General features: G+C 37.5%; 1 protein-coding gene across 3 annotated transcripts in view; it reads left to right on the top strand.

Annotated features, from left to right (window-relative positions):
* Window positions 1-20,487, top strand: part of LOC129360430 (ecto-NOX disulfide-thiol exchanger 2-like) — a 179,717-nt gene that overhangs the window by 28,850 nt on the left and 130,380 nt on the right. The window contains exons 1-2 of one of the 3 annotated variants that reach the window (XM_055030642.1): window positions 5,943-6,034; window positions 6,148-6,176. In XM_055030642.1, the coding sequence (XP_054886617.1) occupies window positions 6,149-6,176 (28 nt within the window). In that variant the 5' untranslated portion in view covers window positions 5,943-6,034; window position 6,148. Of the gene's footprint in view, window positions 1-5,942; window positions 6,035-6,147; window positions 6,177-16,954; window positions 17,335-20,487 lie in introns of those variants that run through there. The other 2 variants (XM_055030641.1, XM_055030643.1) reach the window with 2 other exon arrangements.

Genomic DNA, 20,487 nt, shown 5'->3' on the forward strand with positions numbered 1-20,487 from the left:
TCCCTGTGTGTAGGAAGATTTGACAGATTGTCATTTCTCCAACATGTCAGCAGAGGCTCATTAACGAACATATTGTGCCACGAGATAATGTGTTTGTGGCGTGGGAGCATATTTGCCTGCCTTTTTGTAAGGATACTGTGCGGTTTTAAGCAGTAAATGATTTAAATAGGCTGATCCAGCTTGCTGGTGTTGCAATAAGTTAAACAGAATATCCCAGATACAGACATGTAATGTTGTTTTTGTGCAGTAAAACGTGCAGAGGTTTCACCTCAGTCTAACTCAGTATAGCCTGTAGGACTTTGTAACCAATCAATGAGTTTTAACTACACAAATGTCTAAATCAAGCTTTTTTCCCCTTTCTATCCAAGTTAAGCTTGATATAAGTCATAATCTGATACTTAGAAGTAAGTTAATGTGAATAAAATTAATGTGTTTTTGTTGCCTTGAATATATGTACTTTGTACTTTGATGGTGTTGCTGCAAAAAAGACTTCCGGACCGTTTCTCAGTTGTGCAAAACGGTCTGCTCAGAACCCCGTGTCCTTCACTTTCCCTTCATATTCTTTGCATTATCACTCAGATTTACGTGGGCGAGCCTCTTGTCTGTTTCCCATACATTAAAGTCTGACTGATGTGCTTTGATGTGTTAAATCTACTGATCCTCTTCGAAAAGCACTGAACTCAGTATGCAGTGTGGCTAACCAATGATATCAACCAAAAATTACAATTCTAAGTGAAGTTAATTGTACTATCATATGAAATGGCTCACAAATTGCAGACAATTTTACTCTATAAAGGTAGAATATTTTCATTTTGATTGAAATGAGTTTTATAACACTTGCAATTTTTGTTCTTCCAGAAAAATTATTTTCTTTTCAGATGTTTTTCAATTCTAGCCAAGTGCTTAAACTGCAGAGACATATTTAAATTCACAGCCTAAGATGAAGCTGTCACAAAGGCTTTACAAATAGCTTGTATTGCAGATATTAAAACTATCTATGCATAAAACCTTTGTTCATATTAAAGCAGTACGGCAGCCAGTTGGAAAAGATTGAAGTTCTGCCTTTAATCAGTGACCCTGATACTGAGCAAAAAAAGGCCTTGGTCATAACTCTTGAGACTGGAAAACCTCACCAGGCTCTATTGTTTCATCATTTCCCTTATCACAGCTTTTTTAAGCAGACGTATCAGTAGGATTAACAATGCTGTAAAGGCTTCTTTCATGAATGCATGTTGACTGTGAGTTATACGTCATATGGTGTGTTTTACTGTATATATTAATATAATAAAAACATCTCAAGACTCATAAGTCTGCCTGTATGTTCAAATAAAATGCATATCTGGGCAGAAAATACCCATTAAAGACTGGATGGGGTCTTGAAACTGGTCTTGTGCTGTTTTTTCCTGGTCTTGACCTTTCCGGATCCAGCCGAATAAGAATTATTAATTTAATACCAAGAAGTAGTAGTAGTAGTTTTAGATCAAAAATTATTTTTTTCCATTAATTATTGCATTTTATGGCGTACAAAAGACCCAATGTGCTGAAATATTAGCCAAACTTTAAACATCCTGCCTTGGTCTTGGTCTTCATGCCTGGCAAAGACTTAAGAAGATTGAAAGATGTGAATCTTTGCTGATTCACAAATTAAGTATTGCTTCTGACAGGTCATGGTTGGTCAGTTAACTCACTCATTGATTTACTGGAGATAGCAACCTTGTACAATACAAAGATGGAGGTGTGCAGGTGATGGATGGATACCTGCACAAAGTGCCAGTTCCTAACACCATTCTTGGTCAAAATGCGCAGGACATTTCAGATGTTAACACTGTTATTGCCTTCATGGATAAAATTCTTCATTTGAAAATCTGAGTGCAAACAATCCACCCTCATTCTAATAGAGGGCTGCTTAATCTGAATCTCTGGGTGACACACTGCAGCCAGAGTCGTATCCCTTACCATAGGGCATCCACCTGGGAAACCTCCATCTTTTCCTTAATGAGACAAGAACGCAATAGGTAAGCCCTCTCTTACTTCTTTCCCCTAACTAAAGACTTCATCAGAGTGTGAAAAAGTCTAGTCGCTCTCTACAAAAATAGCTTCAGAGCCAATTAGGTGGATTGAATTGAATTCTTACAGAAAATTGCATTCCTGCTTTATGTGCAAGAAACAATGGTGCTGCAGGGCTTAATTTCTATGTATGGAATCTTGGATTTGATATACAGTTAAGCCACAACTATTCATATGCTTGGCATATTTAGATTTAAAGTAATATTTTAATTTACCAACAATAATCAAAACTTGAATCCAAGAGTCGGTGGGAAGAGCTGAAGATTATGGAGATGATAAAGAGGCCGTCCAGTGTCAAATAGTTGGAGCTCATAAACAATAATATATTGTCAAAACACCAGAAGGAATAAGCAAACTGGTCTTCAGTTGGGTTTGATTTCTGTAATACTAATAAAGATGTTAGAATTTTAATTAGAAAAAGGCTTCTTTTATATTTTATAATAATTTATAAGATGTTTGTCTCTTTTTTATCATAAATAATTTTTTTCTTGAATAAAAAACATCTTAATCGGAATCGTTTACACACATAATTTTTCTATGAAGACCCCAGCTGTCTGAACTTTTTGCACAAGCTTGTGTTGTTACGTCTTCCTTAAGTCAGCTGGTTTTCTGCCTTAAACTGCTGATAAATGAACCATGAACTGGTCCTTTCATCTACCTAACACAGGTTGCACACAGGAAGAGGTTGGTGCTCTTATGCAGTTTGGTCACAGTGCATGAGGAAATTACGAGGATCTTGTCCAGTCTCCATGGTAAGGCCCCATTATCCCTGAAAAGATTACTCACTTCCTTGGACCTACAGTCATGTAGACAGATAATAAATCATTTAAAGCATGTGCCTTCAAGACTCTACTAAAGACAAACAGGTCCAGAAAAAATATAGCTTCTGAGATTTTGAGGATGCACAAACCTTGCGCCAAGATAAGCTGAGAATTTCTCTTGGTGGCGTCTGTAAGTTCCTCCTGATAAATACCTCTGCATAATGCCTTAAGATGAATTAATTTCTGTACACATGTAGTTGACAAATTTGGACGATTTGTCAAAAGTAGTATCCTAATCCCCCCATTTTGTTTCCCATGATCTGAAAAAAAAAAAAAGCCCGTAGGCTGAGGGATGGAAACAGGAAATTAAAGACATCAGTGAACTGCTTGTGAAATACTGATTACGGTAGTCTTTGTGATGTCACTCTGATAACTTAGAGACAACAAATTGTTTCACAGGACAGTTTAGTTTCTTCCATTCCAGCTTGCCAATTCTGTGTAATAGAGACAAAAGATGAATTAACCCTTTGAGACTTTTATATGGCCTTCTCTGACTCTCCATCACTTTAGTGGCCAGTTAATTCTAGTAATCCTTTTCACTGAGGGAATCCTCAAATCCTGGTCTGACATATCTTATCTTAATCATTTATCATGCAAAAGATCATACGTTCTAGATAAGTAGCCATGCCAGATGAGATGATGTTGACAACTAAAATGTTTTGTCATGCATATTCAACAATTCTTCTTGCATCTACTTTATTTGTAAAATGTAATTTTGCATCTCTGCAACAAAGAACATGTTGATTTTCCTCTTTGAAAGGTCTCTCCTTTTAACGCCATAAACATTCATACAGGCAGTTGTTCCCATTAGTAGTCTACTTCTAGTGCTTTGCTTATTCGTTTGATTTACATCGTTGGACTAATAACACAAGTCTTTGTGAAACTTCCCAGCTGCTTCAGTCATAATCATTAGTGTACACATTTGGTCAAGTCTGCAACTAAAGCTTCTTCTGAACTGCAGGAACGTATTCTTCAAGTGAGTGAGTGAAAATGAAAAATGCTGGTAATAAATATAATGGTGGGAAGTGTGTGCCTAGAGAATGATTATTGCCATTTGGTTTTTGTGCACACAAAATACTTTGAAATCAGATTTTCTTTGCACCCCTCCCATTAAGCAAAAATCTGTTTTCCCAAATTAAAATAGCTGTCATTATTCTCCACAAATTTTATTCTCATGTCATCCAAATTGTGTCATAGCAGCCACATTTCCAGTTTTCACACATGGGAAAGTGTGCTTTAGTTTTGTCTTCTGACTGTTGCCAGTCCTTAGAATGGTTTGTTTGTGTTTTTGGCCATTTGGCTGCTTTTTATTAAACCACCTAAATGACCACATTTCTGTCTGCAATTACAGCATTACACAAGGTTATAGGAAGAACTATTTATTTACACAAACAGCATAGTGACAAAGCATATTTTAATTTTCTTTACTGGAGATCTTGGCCATCTAGATTTTGTAGTTGTACTTAAATGGTCTAACCTGACAAATAAATGACTGATATCTCATTATTTTTGTTTCTGTTGTCCTTAGTTGTCTTTATTCCATTTTTTTTTTCATAATTTTTTTAGTTTTATAATGGATGGTTAAAATTGCTGTGTTGGGTCTTTGAGGTTGGAAAACCTCCTCGCTATCACCCATAATCTTTAGATTTTTTTCTATTGGCTGGAAGTCTTAGCATTTGATGGGCCACTCTAATACGTTAATATATTTGTCGGCCAACCATGCATTCTCCACTTAACTTGTGTGTTTTGTTAAATTTCCATGCTGAAACGTTAAGCCTGATGATGTTCTGAATCTTGCCATTTACGTTTTCACCACAAAGCACCATGATGACCATGCCTGATTATGGGAACGGTGTTGTTGAGGTGGAAAACTTCTTCCCCTTTCTTTACATTGAACAGAGGCTACATTATTGTAGCAAAGCAGTTTTTTTTTTCTGACCAAAAAACCCAAGTATCTGTTTCTGACCAGTTCCTTTTTTATGCTAAGCATATTTTCCTTTTTATATATTTATAATTTTTTTTTGTATTCCCAACTCAGAAAACAGTGGAAGAGTAATGCAACCCTGACGATCGCTGGTTCAAATATGCAAACATGGCTAATTATCTACCAAAACAAGGGCATAATGGCAACGCAAACAACTTCAACCTCTAGATTGTTGTTATTAATTTATGACCTCAGCTTGTTTTCTCTCTTTTATAGAAATTCAGACAAAAATATATTCTCATCAATGATTTCTTTAAATGAAATCCTCTGCAGACACTTCACAGAGTGCTTAAGTTATCCAGTGCTCAGTCCCATTTTCTAATACTGGCCTTGGAGTTTTCAGTCTTAACCATGTTTTTTTTTTTAAACATCTCACAGATCGAAGTCAGCTCAGTCACAAGCAAAGATATTAAAAAGTAGATGAAAAATGTCTTGCCATGCAGGTCCTCGAACTGAAGGTAAAATTCATGAGAATGGTTCAGTAATGTCCTCCTCTCAGAATTCAGAGGCTGCTGTCAGCTGTGCGGATTGAGGTTTGGGGATCACTGTGACCTTCTTCGTGGTCTAAGAGTGTGTTGGCAAGGCATGACTGATGCAGATTATCATAGCTGGAGAAAGCCAATTATGGTGGTCATCACTGCTCCCTGAGGGTGTCTCTTGGTGGAGTGAAATGCATTACAAAATTCTCTGTGCACCCATCTGGCAGCGTTTTGTATTTCTTCGCTGATCCTCCCAGCCTGAGTGTTAATAGTGCAGTCAATGGGACCCACCCGAGCCTCGGAGCCCTCTCTGGCTCCAGCGAGCTTCTGCTCCACAAAGCAGGGAGGTCGTGCCTTTTCGAGAAGCAGATGAATTATAGTCTCCCGTGTTTGTCTTCTGTCTTTGTTCAAGACAAAGCCTTCTTTTATTCTGGTTCCTTCTTAAAGCTCATCTCACTCAGTGTCCTTGAACGAGTGCCGGATGAATAAGTCGTGTTGCGAAGTTGTGGCATAGGAGACTGTGCTGTTGAGATTTATAAACAAATGCTGGCTAATCAGAAATTTGTTCTGCTTGGTTTTGTTTCCCAAAACAGATTTGCTACAAGACCAGAAAAGCTGAGATCACAGTCTGCAACGCTGCATCCATAGGATGTATAAAGACTACAGACCAGGTCGAGTCACAGGTGAGATGCCTTTTTTTAACCTCTGCACACATTATTGTATTGAAGATCTCCTGCAGAGCTTTTAACTGCTGAAATTTCAACTCTGAATTTGTATGTCTGATCTTTCTTTTAAGCATGGAACATGTGAAACAATCTTGTACAGGTATTTTATCCTATCCATCTTGTACCTCACTTATCGGTTACAAATCTTTCCCTCTAACTATGTTTTTTCTACATATTTTACTTTTCAGTATACCCCTCCATTTCCCACTTCCTGTCATTAGAATTGAAAAATGTTCCTTAGTCAATCAAGAGGCTTCTAATTTCTGATAATTATTCTGACTGGATGTCAGACTATTGTTCTGGGCAGAAAAACTGCATTTCTGATGACTTCATGCAGAGACCCAGCTATTAGGCATAATCACAAAGTTTCAATGCGGTTAAACTTGGTACCATTAGCCTTCTGTATCTATTCTAGAATGAGTGTTGGAGTTGTTTTTGGAACATTGGGCTGCTGGAACGAACACCCACTACGTCCAAATTTTAACCCCCTCTGACCTAAAACCAAGCGTAAAGGGATTTCTTTTCTTGGAAGTAAAGAAACAAAAATGTCACAGTTTGAACAGGAACAAAGATACCACCCTTAAGGACCGATTTATATAGTTCCTCTGCAAAAATAGTGGTGGTAGCACCAAGTGTTGGCATTGTTCTGTCAGTACTTTAGGAAGAAGACTAAAGCAGGATTAACCAGTAAGGTCTTCTTTGTACAGAAGAGGACTATGGTCAGTGGAAAAAGGGAATCGTGTCTTTAAAAAAAGTCTGAATTCTGAGATTGATTTAATAATTTTGAGAATAAAATAATTTAGAGCCACTGCAAAAAAAAAGTTTCTGACTTATTTTTCTTTTCATGGGTCAGAATTCTTTAGTTTTTAGTCGCCCTCATCCTCTTATGCATCATTACTAATCAAATATGACTCAAAGTTAAACATTGTTGGTTGTTCCTGCAGAAAAATGTTTCCAAACCCAAATCAGATCTGGTTTTGGAAATGATAATAGCAGGATAATACAAACGTTTGGCAATATCCCAGGCTTCTGCTCTGTGCCTTCACATTATGATTAGGTGACCAACTGCTGACTTTTACTTTTCTTTGACAGCAATTGAGGCATTTCAAAAGAGACAACATCTCAAGAATGCAGCAAGATACTTTCACAAAACAAATATGTTTTTTCATCTAAAGAGAATAAAATTGTGAAAATTCCATTCTGAGAACAGAAATTGCTTCTGCATTTGCAGAAATCATTTTTCTATACTCAACAAATAATCACAGCATTTCAAAATGTCAGCTCAAACTTGAATGTACCACCATCACTGGTGTTTCATCAGGTTACAAAAAAGGTGGTCCTTAATTGCTTAAATACATTTCGTACATAGAAATACTCAACAATCTACATCATAATTTTATTTTTGGTGGCATGTTCACATAAGGTCCAGAGCACCGCTGTCTCTGGCTCTCGACATCTTAGGCTGCTCTCAGCTCAGTCACCTCATTATAATGCCTCCATGTAAGCGGTAAATGTGAATCAGGACTATGTCTTTTTTTTTTCCTGCCATTGCACATAGCCTAACACAACGAGTGCTCAACACAGGAGAAAAGATAATGATTTCCATTAAACGCATAATTAGCTTTTATACAACCCTGCTATTCGTTGTGTGTGACATTAGGCATGATATTGCTATATTTCACTAAGTATCTGTTATTGTAATTTTGGAAACAATGGGATCCTGCAGTGCATTGTGTGAAAGTAGAAAGTGGCCGATTACTTTGGAGGAAAGAAGCAGAAAGGGGATAAAAAGATGTTTTTTGATGCTAAGCTTTGGCCAGTGAGTGTGTCCTCCCCCATTACTCTAACACAGTGCAATATGCAGGTCAGTTAGGTGGTAATGAATGCTGGGTCTGATACTCAGCCTTTCCCTCTAGCATGTCTGCTTGGCTCTCTCGGTTACATCCTCTCAATTTCTGCACTCTTATGTTAGCGAGTTGGACTTCAGTCGGTTTAATTATCTGGCCTCATCTGTTCAGGAGAGTCTCACAATAGAACTGTGTGTAAAAAGTCGGGAAGGGAGCCAATGAAATCAAGCCTTGTCTTATTGTTAATTTAAAAAATCTCCAGTAATCTTGGTGTGAAATCAGGTTTCGTCAAGTTTAAATGTGATAAGAACAACGTCTGGTAGGCATATGAATCTTTCCCTGTTTTCCGTAGCACAAAGTAACAATGTTCTCAAAATGCATGAGCGTCGATTAGGTCCCTCTTTTTTGTTCAATTTCACAATCCTTTTCTTTGTCTTTTCTGTGTTTTTACCCTTGTACAGCACAAGTAACACCACCAGCAATCAAACATAGCTTAAAAATGACCCACTGAAAATATGTACGTGTCATTTGTATTTCCACAACTTCTTTTTGGAACCAGTTGTTTCTGAAAGTTAGGTGCATTATTTAAACTCTGCAGGTTGTGCTGAACAAAATGCAACGACATTCAAAGTGCAGGACATTTCAAAGCGTATTGTCAAGGTTTAAAAATTAAGGCCGCTTTAAAATTTAAGGCCGCAGTGGTCAGCGCAATCTGGATTATGTCTTCTGTCTGTGGACAGATGTTAAGAGTTGGTCTTTTAAATTAGAAAAAGGTTCCAATAGATTCTGCTTGTTGGATGTGCACATTTGATCTGGTATCACATTTAATTTGAAATAGTTTCAGACTTCACTATTGTTACGCTCTCAGCAGTATATTTGATTTAAAGTAAATGGTTGTGACTGCATTTTTTTCTTTGTTCTACAAAGTTTTCTTTAGTCTTGTGGAGATAAAAGAAAAAAAAATAATTTGAAATTTCCATCAAGATTTCTTGATTAATTTCACTTATTCACCACTACTAATATTATGATCGCTATTTTTTTCTGTTTTTTTTTTACATCTCTCCAATGAACCAGGACTCTGCATCTTTAATAAAACTTGAATTGAATTCTACAAAGAACTTGAGTATTCTCTGATGTCTGTAACAAAACATTAGTTTTCTTGACTAAAGTCATAAATTTATTAACATGAAGATATTCTATGACACTGAGAAGTCAGGAATTTGCATGAAGAAGACCTCCGGTTTTCTGAGATCATAAAAGTAGGCATTTTTGACAAAAAAGTGACAGAAGATTGAGTAGCTTAGTTTCCCAAACAGTTTATGCTATTTTTTCTTTGGCGTTTGCGATCAGATTCCTTCAGTAGTCTCTGACCTTTCAGCCATGCTCTAGATTCTCCACTCTAAGTGGCTGTAGACTATGTGACTAAATTGCCTGTATTTAGGTTTCAGCACTGTTAGTTGCTCTTTAGCAGAAACTTCTTAGTGAAAACTTTCTCCCATAAACTGATTTTGCTCTCATGGGAAATTTTTTGCCACATTCCAGTGTAGTGTGGTACATTTGTAAAAGTAACAAGCCAAATGTTTAATTTCCTGTACTTGAAACTATTTTGTGGGTGTAGTTTTCAAAATGACTGATTGTCTGGCCTGGTGGGATGGTAGAGCACTGCTAACATTTCACCAGAGCAGAGGGGTTAACGCTTGTTTTGCACTCTGTGTGAGACCCATTTCCATCAATATTCATGGATTTCTCCAGAGGAAATCCTGGCCTCTTTTCGGCTTTAGCCTAATCCTGTTCTCGGAACAGATTCGACTGTCACCAGGACACCTGTAGTAGTTTCCTCTACTGCTATTGCAACGAACACTGAGGCAAATAAAGTTTTCCCTGTCAAAACATTTTGAATAAACTTACTTTATTACTTATTGGAAACTCATTTCACTTATCCTCCTGGGAAAATAGCTATGTTATACTATGAAATCCACCTGGGGAGTAACCTCTACCTTTCTTTTCTGGATCATCACCTGCTAGCCATCAGTCAGGCTGCAGGGATGTGAGATGAGAAGAGGCAGAAGGAAGAGCTGAAGGTTTGTAATTAGAAAGAGAAGGAATGAGAAAGAGAAGGTCAAAGACAAACTTATGAGAAGCGTCTGAGACAGAGACGTCTTCCCTAACCTGGGGGATTTCTGCATTGACTCTTGGTTCATTCTGTGCAGTGAAGTAAATGACATTTATTATGAACCTGTTATTTGTTGATCTCTCAATGGAACCAGAGCAAATACAAACTCTTTAAGCTGCTGACCTGGCCCTGCGCAAAAACATTTCCACCTGAATCTTGTAATTTTGGAGAGAAAATCTACATTTTTTTAATGATTAGATATCAGTATAGAGTCATACCAAGAGTTTTTTTTTATTTGTATTTAAAATTTGCAAAAATTTCCTGTGATGGAAATTTTTTTGTTTAGATGATGAGGATGCTGATTTGCTCTCTTCAACACGAGCTTATTAGTTTCACTCTCCTCCCCAAATTTGATCTTGCTATTGTGAAATGTTTTTTACAGATTTTGATTGTAAAGGTTTCTCCAGCTGTTCATGTCACTGAAAAACAGCACTCCCTGTCTGCCACCTGTCTGTCTGCTGGGTGATAGAAAACGAAACACTTTCCCCCTCACACAGCAAAAGAATCGGACTTTGACTGTTTAGAAATATTTCCAATAACAAATAACATTGACTGTCATGTCAGAGTGGACTTTAATCTTTTTCACAATATTTTTGTTTTATTTATTGTGACAACAATAAAAGCAGTGATCAAAACATGGAAGTGAGTTTGATCATTTCCATTCTGATAATTATTTTTAAAAGGTAATTTTCTTTACAGATACATCACCATCCATTTTTTTGTATAGGTTTTGTTGTGAGTGGTTTTTATTTCTGTTTTGTTTATTGGTTTTGGTTGTTGTCTTTTGTTTTGGATATGTAAAATATCTTCCATTTCAGTGATAAAGGCTCTTCACAAAATTAAAATGTACTGGTCTGATACCAATACATTGAGAGGATGACCTTGCATTTTTATTCCTTTGTCAATATATACTTGAAAGAGGTCATAAAACGACAATATTATTGATTATTTCAATAATTACGTTGACAATTTATACAACAAAAGTTATTGTGACCGGCCCAATGCTATTTTTTTGAAGTATATCCATCACTGCCTACAGTCAAAGCCTCACAAACCCAAAAATAACTTTACAGCATACAATCTATTTTAAAGGCTAGATTGAGTGCTCAGGATATTAATTAGTGCAGTTTTACCTTTATGGTCTCTAATACTTGCAGCCATATTTGCAAACATATTTCAAAATATTAATTAGCATTAATTATCAAGATATTTCAACAAAAAACCTGATTACCTTCAGTTGATACACACCTCAGCAACAAAACATGAATTCATATTAAACTGTAATGACTAGTATTTTACTTTAGGGACAATATGAATAAAAGTTGGCTTCAATTCTAATCAAATCATATTGGCCATTTGTGTTTTTATTTGCTGTTTAAACCAGTTTTTACACAGGTTGTCACGCTGTCATAATTTCATACTGGGTCCATGTGGCTCTTAAAGAGGGAAAAGCATTACTGTGGGATTTGGCAAGAAACTCCAAAAAGTCAGCAAACATTGTGAACATCCCCAGAGAGAAGCAGTCATAAATATGTAGTGAAGAGGCAAATATTGAAGGCTAGGAAGGCTTGACAAGACAAGAGAAAGGCTTTGCCTCCCCAAGCCCTTGTTAAACTTTTATTGTTATTGTTGGTTAGATGCAGCTTTAATTTAATATGCACTAATTAAATTTGAATTATTCATTGTATATGATCTTCCTTTTAACTAACTAAATGTGTTCCATATGAAATTTAGTTTAAATGGGATTTCTGTGTTTTCGCTTTATTACATGAAACTAATATGACTGGGCTGATTGGAGTAATGATAAACACATCGTAAGTTTAATATCCAGCCTTTCATTGGACTCAACAAAACTCGGATGTCACCAAAAGCATTTGCTCCTCTGACTGTAAAAGCAAGCAAAGGCAGCTTTCATCTTTTGCAGCACAGAGACTGAAATTAGCGTTTCATTTGAATGTTTTGCTATACAAAGCTGGCCACGGAAATAACATTGTTGTGAAAATAAAATAAAAAAAAATAAAGAATCAAGACATCAGACAAACATCGTTCCCCACGGATACCAAAATTGAATGAGAGCATGCACTGGCTGTTACTCATTATGACGGGCTGACAGGGGTAATTGAATTTGCCTGGAAAACATTCACTTTATTTTCTGACAAACCTTTTTGGGTTTTTGAAAAAAGAGCAACAAGATTTGAGTTGGTTGTGTTGCGTTTTTCACTACCCTGAATACTAAATGAAACATTTAAAAGCCGTGGCTGATAGGAAACCGTGTCTTCTGATGCCTTGTTGTATAATTTGTCCAAATTTTCTGTACATTATGTTCTGTATGTTATTTTTCCTGACCTATTTCAGCTTGTGAAGCTGTTAGTTTAATCATCCAATATTTTTCAAAGCCTAGGATGCAGTCCAAATGTTTGAGGAACACAGGTGCCCATATTTCAGCATAAACTTTCTGAGGTGTTTCCAAATATAGATATCATGGTACTGGGTTGCCTGCCTCTAAATGCTGCAGCTTCGCCTCCATTAGTCTTCTGGAAACTATCAAGTTTGATTTTTGAGCTTTAGGATTTGTGTAAAAGCTGGCAAGATTTCTGAAACAATGGTGGGTGCAATAACAAATTAAGTCAGGGGAAAAGATTGTTTTCTTTTCCTTTTTTTTTCTCATCTGCTGCCTGTCGTTGAGATTCTTGTTAAATTGTTCCAAAACAGGTTTGCTGACAGGCAGCAGTGTATTTTATTGTGATATTCTTGAACTGCATACACTGGGAATCTTAATCGCTCTAATGGAAATCTCATGAAGCGTTCTTTAATCCATCATCTGATAATATAAAGAATATGGCACAACTACACACCTTCCCAGACATGACTGTCTACCTAAGCTCAGATCCCAGTCAAAATAGAGCGATATTAACAGAACCAAGCAGGAGGCCCAGGTAACTTAGGTAGAGCTACCAAAGCCTAAATTGAAGAATGGCAAGAAAAAAAAAAACGGTCACCAGTCCATCACATGGCAACACAGAGACAAACAGGAGAAGAAAAAAATGCACACACACTTTTAGAGAGGGCAGTCATGTTTCTGATCTGTGAGAGAAGCACAGGGAGAACATGCTCCTTGAAGAATGACCACAGGAACCCAGGATATGTTTGGTGCAAAGCAACAGTGCTACCAACAGCAGCCATGACATGTTAAGCCATACTTCCAAAACGAGTTCTTTATATTAGGGAAATATCAGCAAAAAGAACTAAGTTGTAATTTCTATGAATGTTGGAAACCATTGTCAGTGCTTCACACAGCAGCTCAGGAACCAGTGACACCGCAGAGAGGAAAATTGACTGAAAAGGCTTAATATTCATGAAATTTAAACAAACTATTTTGTTTGAAGTCGGGGAAATTTGACACACATTTAATGGACAAACCACACGTTGAGAACACATTAAAATCACATGAAAAGTCACTTGTTTTTGACGCCTCTGGCTTTCCGTACTGGAGTGCGTGTACCCGAAGTGCTGCATCGTCTACAGGGACGCCAGAGGTTATTTACTGGGAGTAAAGGGAAGAGAGAGTCGTGTTCTAAAAAACAACTTAACAATCCCTCAATTTTTAAACAACGACATTGTGAGACAGATGGAGTGTAAACTACAGTGTCAGGATTCTTCACAGCTAAATCCTGTTGCAAAAAATATAAATATAATATTTGCTCCTGCTGCTAATTTACCAACACTATGTTGTGACTCCTTGTACATAAGTTTGAATAGATTGTTTTCCTTTCACATCATAATAACATGGCTGCGCAAAAACCTTTAGGGTTTTCTTCAGTCTTTGAAGATCTAGTCAGAGATGCATAAGCTTGAAGTGGTTGATGCAGTAATCACTTTACTTCTTAAATACCGCAGCTGACAAAATACCAGGTGGGAATAGAAGAAATGCATTCTGATTAAACTTGCTATGGATTCTAAAACAACTACACAATCTGCATCATCTTTGAAAGGTGTATCAATAAAATAAACTGCTAAAAACGTGCTGTTTGCTGGGAACACACGAAAATACAAGAAATGTGAAACATCAGAAGTAGGTGAAATAAGCAGGAGTCTGCTACCTCCTTACAGATTTAATGTGTTTTAAATTACACTCTTCCACTGCAGTGCTTTCAAGCAGCCAACTGAAGAATTACAACCACCATCTGTTCGTGTTGATGTACATTAATTCACATTTTCTCTTTCACATTTTTGGCAATTTGCATTAAAACTCACTCTTGTGTTTCTAAATGTGGTCAATTTACCTTTGGGTCTGCTTCAGTTCATGTAGTGTCATGTTATTGTTGCATAAAGTAATTTTAAGTCTGAATTTGTGTATTCGCAGATGGAAATGATCACTTTACAGGGCTTTTCTCAATGCAGACAAGTGCTGGTGTTATGTCGCTGACCATAGCTTGAACACACAAGGTATTTTGGATTTTCAGAATGTTTTAATACAACAGCACTGTTTTTTTAAATAAAATATTGTTGAACTAAGTGTCAAAATGACTAAAATGAGCGAGTTGTAAACTTATTTGACATTCTTTTGACATTAAATATTTTATGAATTATTCATATTAAGAAGTCATTGTCTCTCCACAAGCAGTTTTTGAGGCAAGAATAAAGGAGCCAGCTGACCGCCATGCTGATACACGAGATAATGTTCCCATTGATAGTTTGCATGTCTCAGTACACAGCTAGGGCCTAATTATGGAAGCATAATAGCGTTTGCTCTGCTGTTTTTCTTGTGTAATTAATCTTTTGACTGAGTGTTGATGAAGCCCTGTTCATTTTGCTTTTATCTAATGTGTTGCTCGCAGTATGAAAACAGCATAGCATAGTGAGGAAGATATTAATGCTCAAAGAAACACATTTGATGTAAAATTAGAAATGGCTGAATGTAGGTTTTATTATTAGATCATTACAAGAGGCAAGACTGCTGACTTAATCCATAGGAGGAAATTTTCTTATCAGGTACTCTAATTCACTCATACAGATGTTTATATTGAATGTTGTAGGTGTGGTACTACAAGCTAAATTTTCACTGCTGATTTGACATTTTGCTAGTATTTGCACCATTTTACCTGAAGATGAGAACAATTTATTTTATTAAAACAGCCTAATTGTCCATCCTCAAGCGTCTCACAATAGTTTGCTGGATGTTTGACCCATTTCTCCAGACAGAACTGGCAAATAATTGGATGGTAGAGTTATTTATGTGGAAGGCCCAATGTGCCCAACCTTTACCACCTTTAGTAAAGTCTTGAGATTTTACTTCAATATTTTCACATTTTTTTGTTAACATTGCCAGCAATATTAAAAAATGAACCAGTTCTTCCTGCAGCAAACTTCAACAGGACATGATGCTGCCACCCCTTAGTTCACAGTTAAACAATTAAGATGGTGTTCTCAGAGTTAGAACCTTTCTCCTTTGTCCTCCAAATGTCAAGGCAGTCATGATGGTGAACATTTCAAATTTAATGTGAACATTTCAAATTTAATATGATCAAATGAATGTCATTCTTTTTTTTACTCAGTGCATTTGTAGAATAACATCATCTGACTTTTATATTGCTTTTGTTGAAATGGCTTCTTCTTTTCTGAATGGTCATTCAGCCCATGTCAGTTGAGGGATTGCTTCACTGAGAATAAATGCGCTCTCTCTTGCCAGTACAAGTCAACATCTGACAAGGCCTTTTTTTGTTTTGGGTTTGCTTCACACATTTTGCACCAAAACACATTCATATCTTGGACACCGTGTATTCCCTGATGGGGCCGATGGTTCCACATTTTCATCATATTTATACTCGGACATAATTGTGTGACCAGATGACAGCGGCACCTGGAAATTGTACCCAAGGATGAATCAGACTTGTGGAGCTGCACACTTCCCTTCCTGCTATTTTGCTGGATTTTTTAATTTTATTTTTGCAAGATATTTTTTTTTTTTGAACCTAACTCTACACTGTCTTTTTTGTGTGTGTGTGTCATGATATAGTATTGTCCATTAAGAATTTTAAGACCCAAACCAGTTTTAATCACAACTTTTTTTGGTGAATTGAGGGCTACAATATAAAAAAGTAATTTAATTGACTATTTTTAAAAGCCACAAAAATGCATGTCCTCCACCAAAGAACATTTAAAGAACATCATGCACTTTAGACTTCCTGAGTGACCAGAGCCATCTTCTCTTTGCTCATTTGTGTCAGGAATGCACACTTTTTCCTTTCACCAAACTTTATTGCTTTGCTTGGATACAAGACTGCAACAAGCCATCTTCTTTAGCAATGACCTAACAATTACTGCTGAACAACTGTCAAGTCAACAGTCTTCCCCATAAGATTACAACGTGTGATAAATCTGATTTTGGTTGGTTTAAAATCACATTTAAATGATAAACTACCTATTGTCATAAACATCACCAAGGACTTGATATTTTTGAGAGGGTCTTTTAATGCCTTTTCAAATGAAACTTTGTCTTTTGTTATTTTTTGCTTACACAGTTCAGTGTGTAGATCATGGTTCAGAAATAAGAGAAAAGTTTTTTTGTTGTTTTTTTTTTTTACCACTGTCTGCACGTTCAGCATTTTACACTGAAACGTTGATTTCTATGCTTCTCCTCCTCCAACTGGCAAACTCTTGAATGACACCCTTCACAGAGAAGCTGCCATAAGTTTTGGACACATAACTGACAGTTATTTGTCTCATTTTATACAAACACCGCTTGACAAAAATTCCTACTATTCCGAAAAGCCTGTCGGGGCTGCGCTAAATGAACTGGGTTTGCCTGCGGAGGAGAATAATGAAGCTTGGAAGCAGCATTATTCCTTTGCTCTTCACTAACGCATGAACGCGCCTCGTTATCGCAAGGTGTAAAAGATTTAAGAGCAAAGCGTTTTTCAGCAGGAGGAACATCGGAACAGCGTCGCCCGCTCGCTGTTCGCGCGCGCCTAGCGAACTGTTCGGCTCCATCCGGCGAACCGGGCTCGTCCAGAGGGCGGGCTTCGCCTGCCGTAGTCAAAAAGGGTCCCACTTCGACTGGCTGCTCTCATTGCAGTTCAGTCTGCCGAGCGGAGCACAGAGGAGCGGACTGACAGAGACACCAGCCCCGGCTCCATTCAAGGATTTTTTTAAACCTCCTGCAGTTCGTCCTACAGCACAGGACCGATAAGGACTCTCAGCTCGCCTTCCGTGGAAAATGTTCCTCTTGCAGTACACGGGTACATTATTTTCCAAGTTTCATCCGACTCTCGCTGGCTGTTTTCCTTCGGCGTCCTCTTCCCGTGTTGTGTTGATAACGGGGGTGTTGTTGTCACTGCTGCAGGCGACAGCGTGCGTCTCTGCACGGCTCTTTCTGCAGCGTCTCGGGACATTTATGTGCGCATCTTTGTTATTTTGCTGTAAGTTCCAACTGGGAGCCGGAGGATTCACTTACCCGAAGTGGTCGGGCGTTTTCCAGCTGTTGAGACCGCAATGCAAGAGAGCAGAGCAGAGCAGCCTCTCGGTCTCAGTGTGGCTGCGCTGTTATTTCTCTTCTCTTTGGGGCTTTTTGATGTGGAATGATCAGATTTATGGTGGTAGATGATCATAAAAAAAAAAAAAAAGATCCCCACTCGCATTATCTCACTCGTCTCCAGATGCTGGTTTTGAATGGAAGTTTGAGGAAATGACGCCTGGTCTCTGCTGTAAGATGTTGCATATTTCTCAGCTCCCGTGGGGATCCTGTTTCTCAGAGGCTGCATTAGTACATCCTGATCGACCTCGGTTAGGCACATTAAAGTAGACAGGCCCATCTTGCAGGGAGTTCTTTGCTTCATAAATACAAAGACTTTGGTTGTTGTTGTTGTGGGATTTCCATGTCATTTATTCCTGAATCACCACAGCTCCATAAGTAGCTCCCTTTAAAAAAAAAAAAAAATGGGTCATTTTCTCTGGACTCCCAGGATCTAATTAAGCGAGGATGATGTTTTTGAACTCTGGCATTAACCTGCTTACTCTGCTTAATTCTGGCACCCTGTTCTTCAGCTTACTCTGTTTGTGGTCATGGTAAATTTAACTCAGATGTCCCACCGCTTTTCTTTATTACAATGTTGTTTATTTATTTGGCTGTTGTTTGTTCGTAGTGTAATTACTGCCTTCTTTAAGCTCATAAAAGCAAAGCCTTGTCAAAGAAAAGTCTCAAGGCTAAAATTTCCTACTTGTTTCAATGCACCACTAATTAGTCCTTATATATTATCATCCTTTTGAGCAATTTAGGAATTTACTTCTCATCTCTCTGCCAAGAGCAACAATCAATTCAAACCACCTACAGTAAAAATATAAATGAACAGTCATGTAAGTGTTTGCATTCAATCATTTTTGCACTGGAGGTATTTTATGCTAAATGTCAAGGTATTTTTGCAACTCAAGCAACTTGATTAATTGGAGAGTTTTGGATCGAACTTGGTCGTTGATCTTTTAAGGGCTTGAGACTTGTGGTCAAGCACTACCAAGGTTAAACCAGGAAATCCTTTTAATGAGAGGCAGGGAAAGTGCTGGGCAGTTGCTCCGTTCTGCTATTTGCTTTGGCTGAAAGAAATCAGTATATTCTTATGAAAACGTAGAATTTAGATCTTTAGAAAGTCTTTCTTAGTCAGGATGTGGGAACAAAAGAAGTGCTCCTTACCACTCTTATTAAGACAAGCAACAAGAAGGTATTTTAAAGAGAAGATTGAAAACTGGCAACTAAAGCAGATAGCCTGACTACTCACTTCTACAAATGTCAAAAATATAAAAAGGGATCAGACGCTTTTGAATTAACATCAAAACAAGAAAGGATCAATATCTTTATAAACGTACCAAATATTATGGGATATCTGCAACAGTCTAGATAAGTGTTGCTCTTTTGTTTTAAGTGAAAGCAGAGTATAACATCTGCCTGCGATGCTGTTTTTATTTTTTAAAAATTGTTATTTTAGGTAAACCAGTGAAAATGTGGTATTTTAACTCAACGTTATCACAGTGTGAAAATATAATATTATTTCATGCCTGCTTGTGAGTTTTCTTGTTCTCTGTTTGGATGCTTTTCATTTTTCCCCTCATATGTGTTGCTAATGGTGCACAGACAGAGCTTGGTTTCCTCCCATCCAGAGGCGCAAACACGCTTCGAATCAAATTGCGTGAACGGAGGTCGAGTGCCTCCCCGTGACCACTGGGAGGGAAAAGGTCCATCAGGCCTGGTGACAGTAATTTGCCTCCACACGGCTGCAGTTCCCTCTGATCAACTGGCGCAGCATCTTTAGATTGCCTTTAATGCGGTGAGGGGAGGAAAGCTCTTTGCTTAGATCTGTCAGCGAGATGAGATTTTAAGGTTTTACATGCAACGGTTGAGTAGAAGCTTAAATTTTTCAGCTCTGCTTTGGCATTGAAAGGAGGTGCTGCAGAGCAAATTTAGATTTTATGTAGAGTAATACTTTATAATACACAGAGAGATGTGGAAACTTTAAGGAAAGTTTTAATTGGCCGTTACTTGACTATTTGAGGTTATCGAGTGGGATTCTCACTGCAGAAGTGGTTTAAGGGAAGACTGAAGAGAAGTGGACAACTTAATAGAAATAAGACTCACCAACTGCTCTCTAATTTCTGTTTTCTTCAATCAAGCTATGTCAGTGGCAGTCCATGATAATGCTTGTAATTGACCACTGCTCTGCCTTTTTGGGATTGCTGAATGGATTTTGAAAGCCTAAACAGGAGCAGCTCTAATGTCATCTTGGATAAACAAGCTATAATCTTAGTGTTTTTATGAACGTGAAGCTGAAAGTAATGCACTCTTGCCTGTCAGAAGCATTTTTTTCTGATTTGTTGAGTTTTTCTGGTTTTTGCAAAAAGCAAATGTGCCAGCAGACTGCAGACCAGCATGATTTATTCATCTGTGTCACAAATAGAAGCTATTTACTGACTGCCTGCCCATCGCTATTCTGCTTGGCTGTTGTCACCTGAATGCTCAGAACCGAGGTGACAGATAGGTAGGAGACACTTTAGATTTCTTATGAGACAATTTCTGCATTCAAACAAATGCCATCTACTTTGAAAGCTTTGGCAGAGTTGTTTGTAGCTAGTCATACCAAACTAGTCAGGGCAAACCATTTCATACTGGCAAAAAAAAAAAAAAATTTGGAAGGTATGTGGATTTGTCTTTATTTTTTTTGGCATGCAACATGTTGACAAATCTTTTCAACAGCTTGAATATTTTTTTTAATAAATGGATCTTAGTCAGTCTCTCGTAGTGCACAGACTGTCTCTGCATTCAGAATGAGTTTCATGAAGTATTTACTTCAGCAGAAAAAAATGTAATAGCAATTGCAATAAAAATATAATTAAAGTACAAATTTGGA

This window comes from Poeciliopsis prolifica, unplaced genomic scaffold (genome assembly GCF_027474105.1).
Source record: "Poeciliopsis prolifica strain line A6 unplaced genomic scaffold, Auburn_PproV2 SCAFFOLD006, whole genome shotgun sequence".
NCBI classification, from domain to species: Eukaryota; Metazoa; Chordata; class Actinopteri; order Cyprinodontiformes; family Poeciliidae; genus Poeciliopsis; species Poeciliopsis prolifica.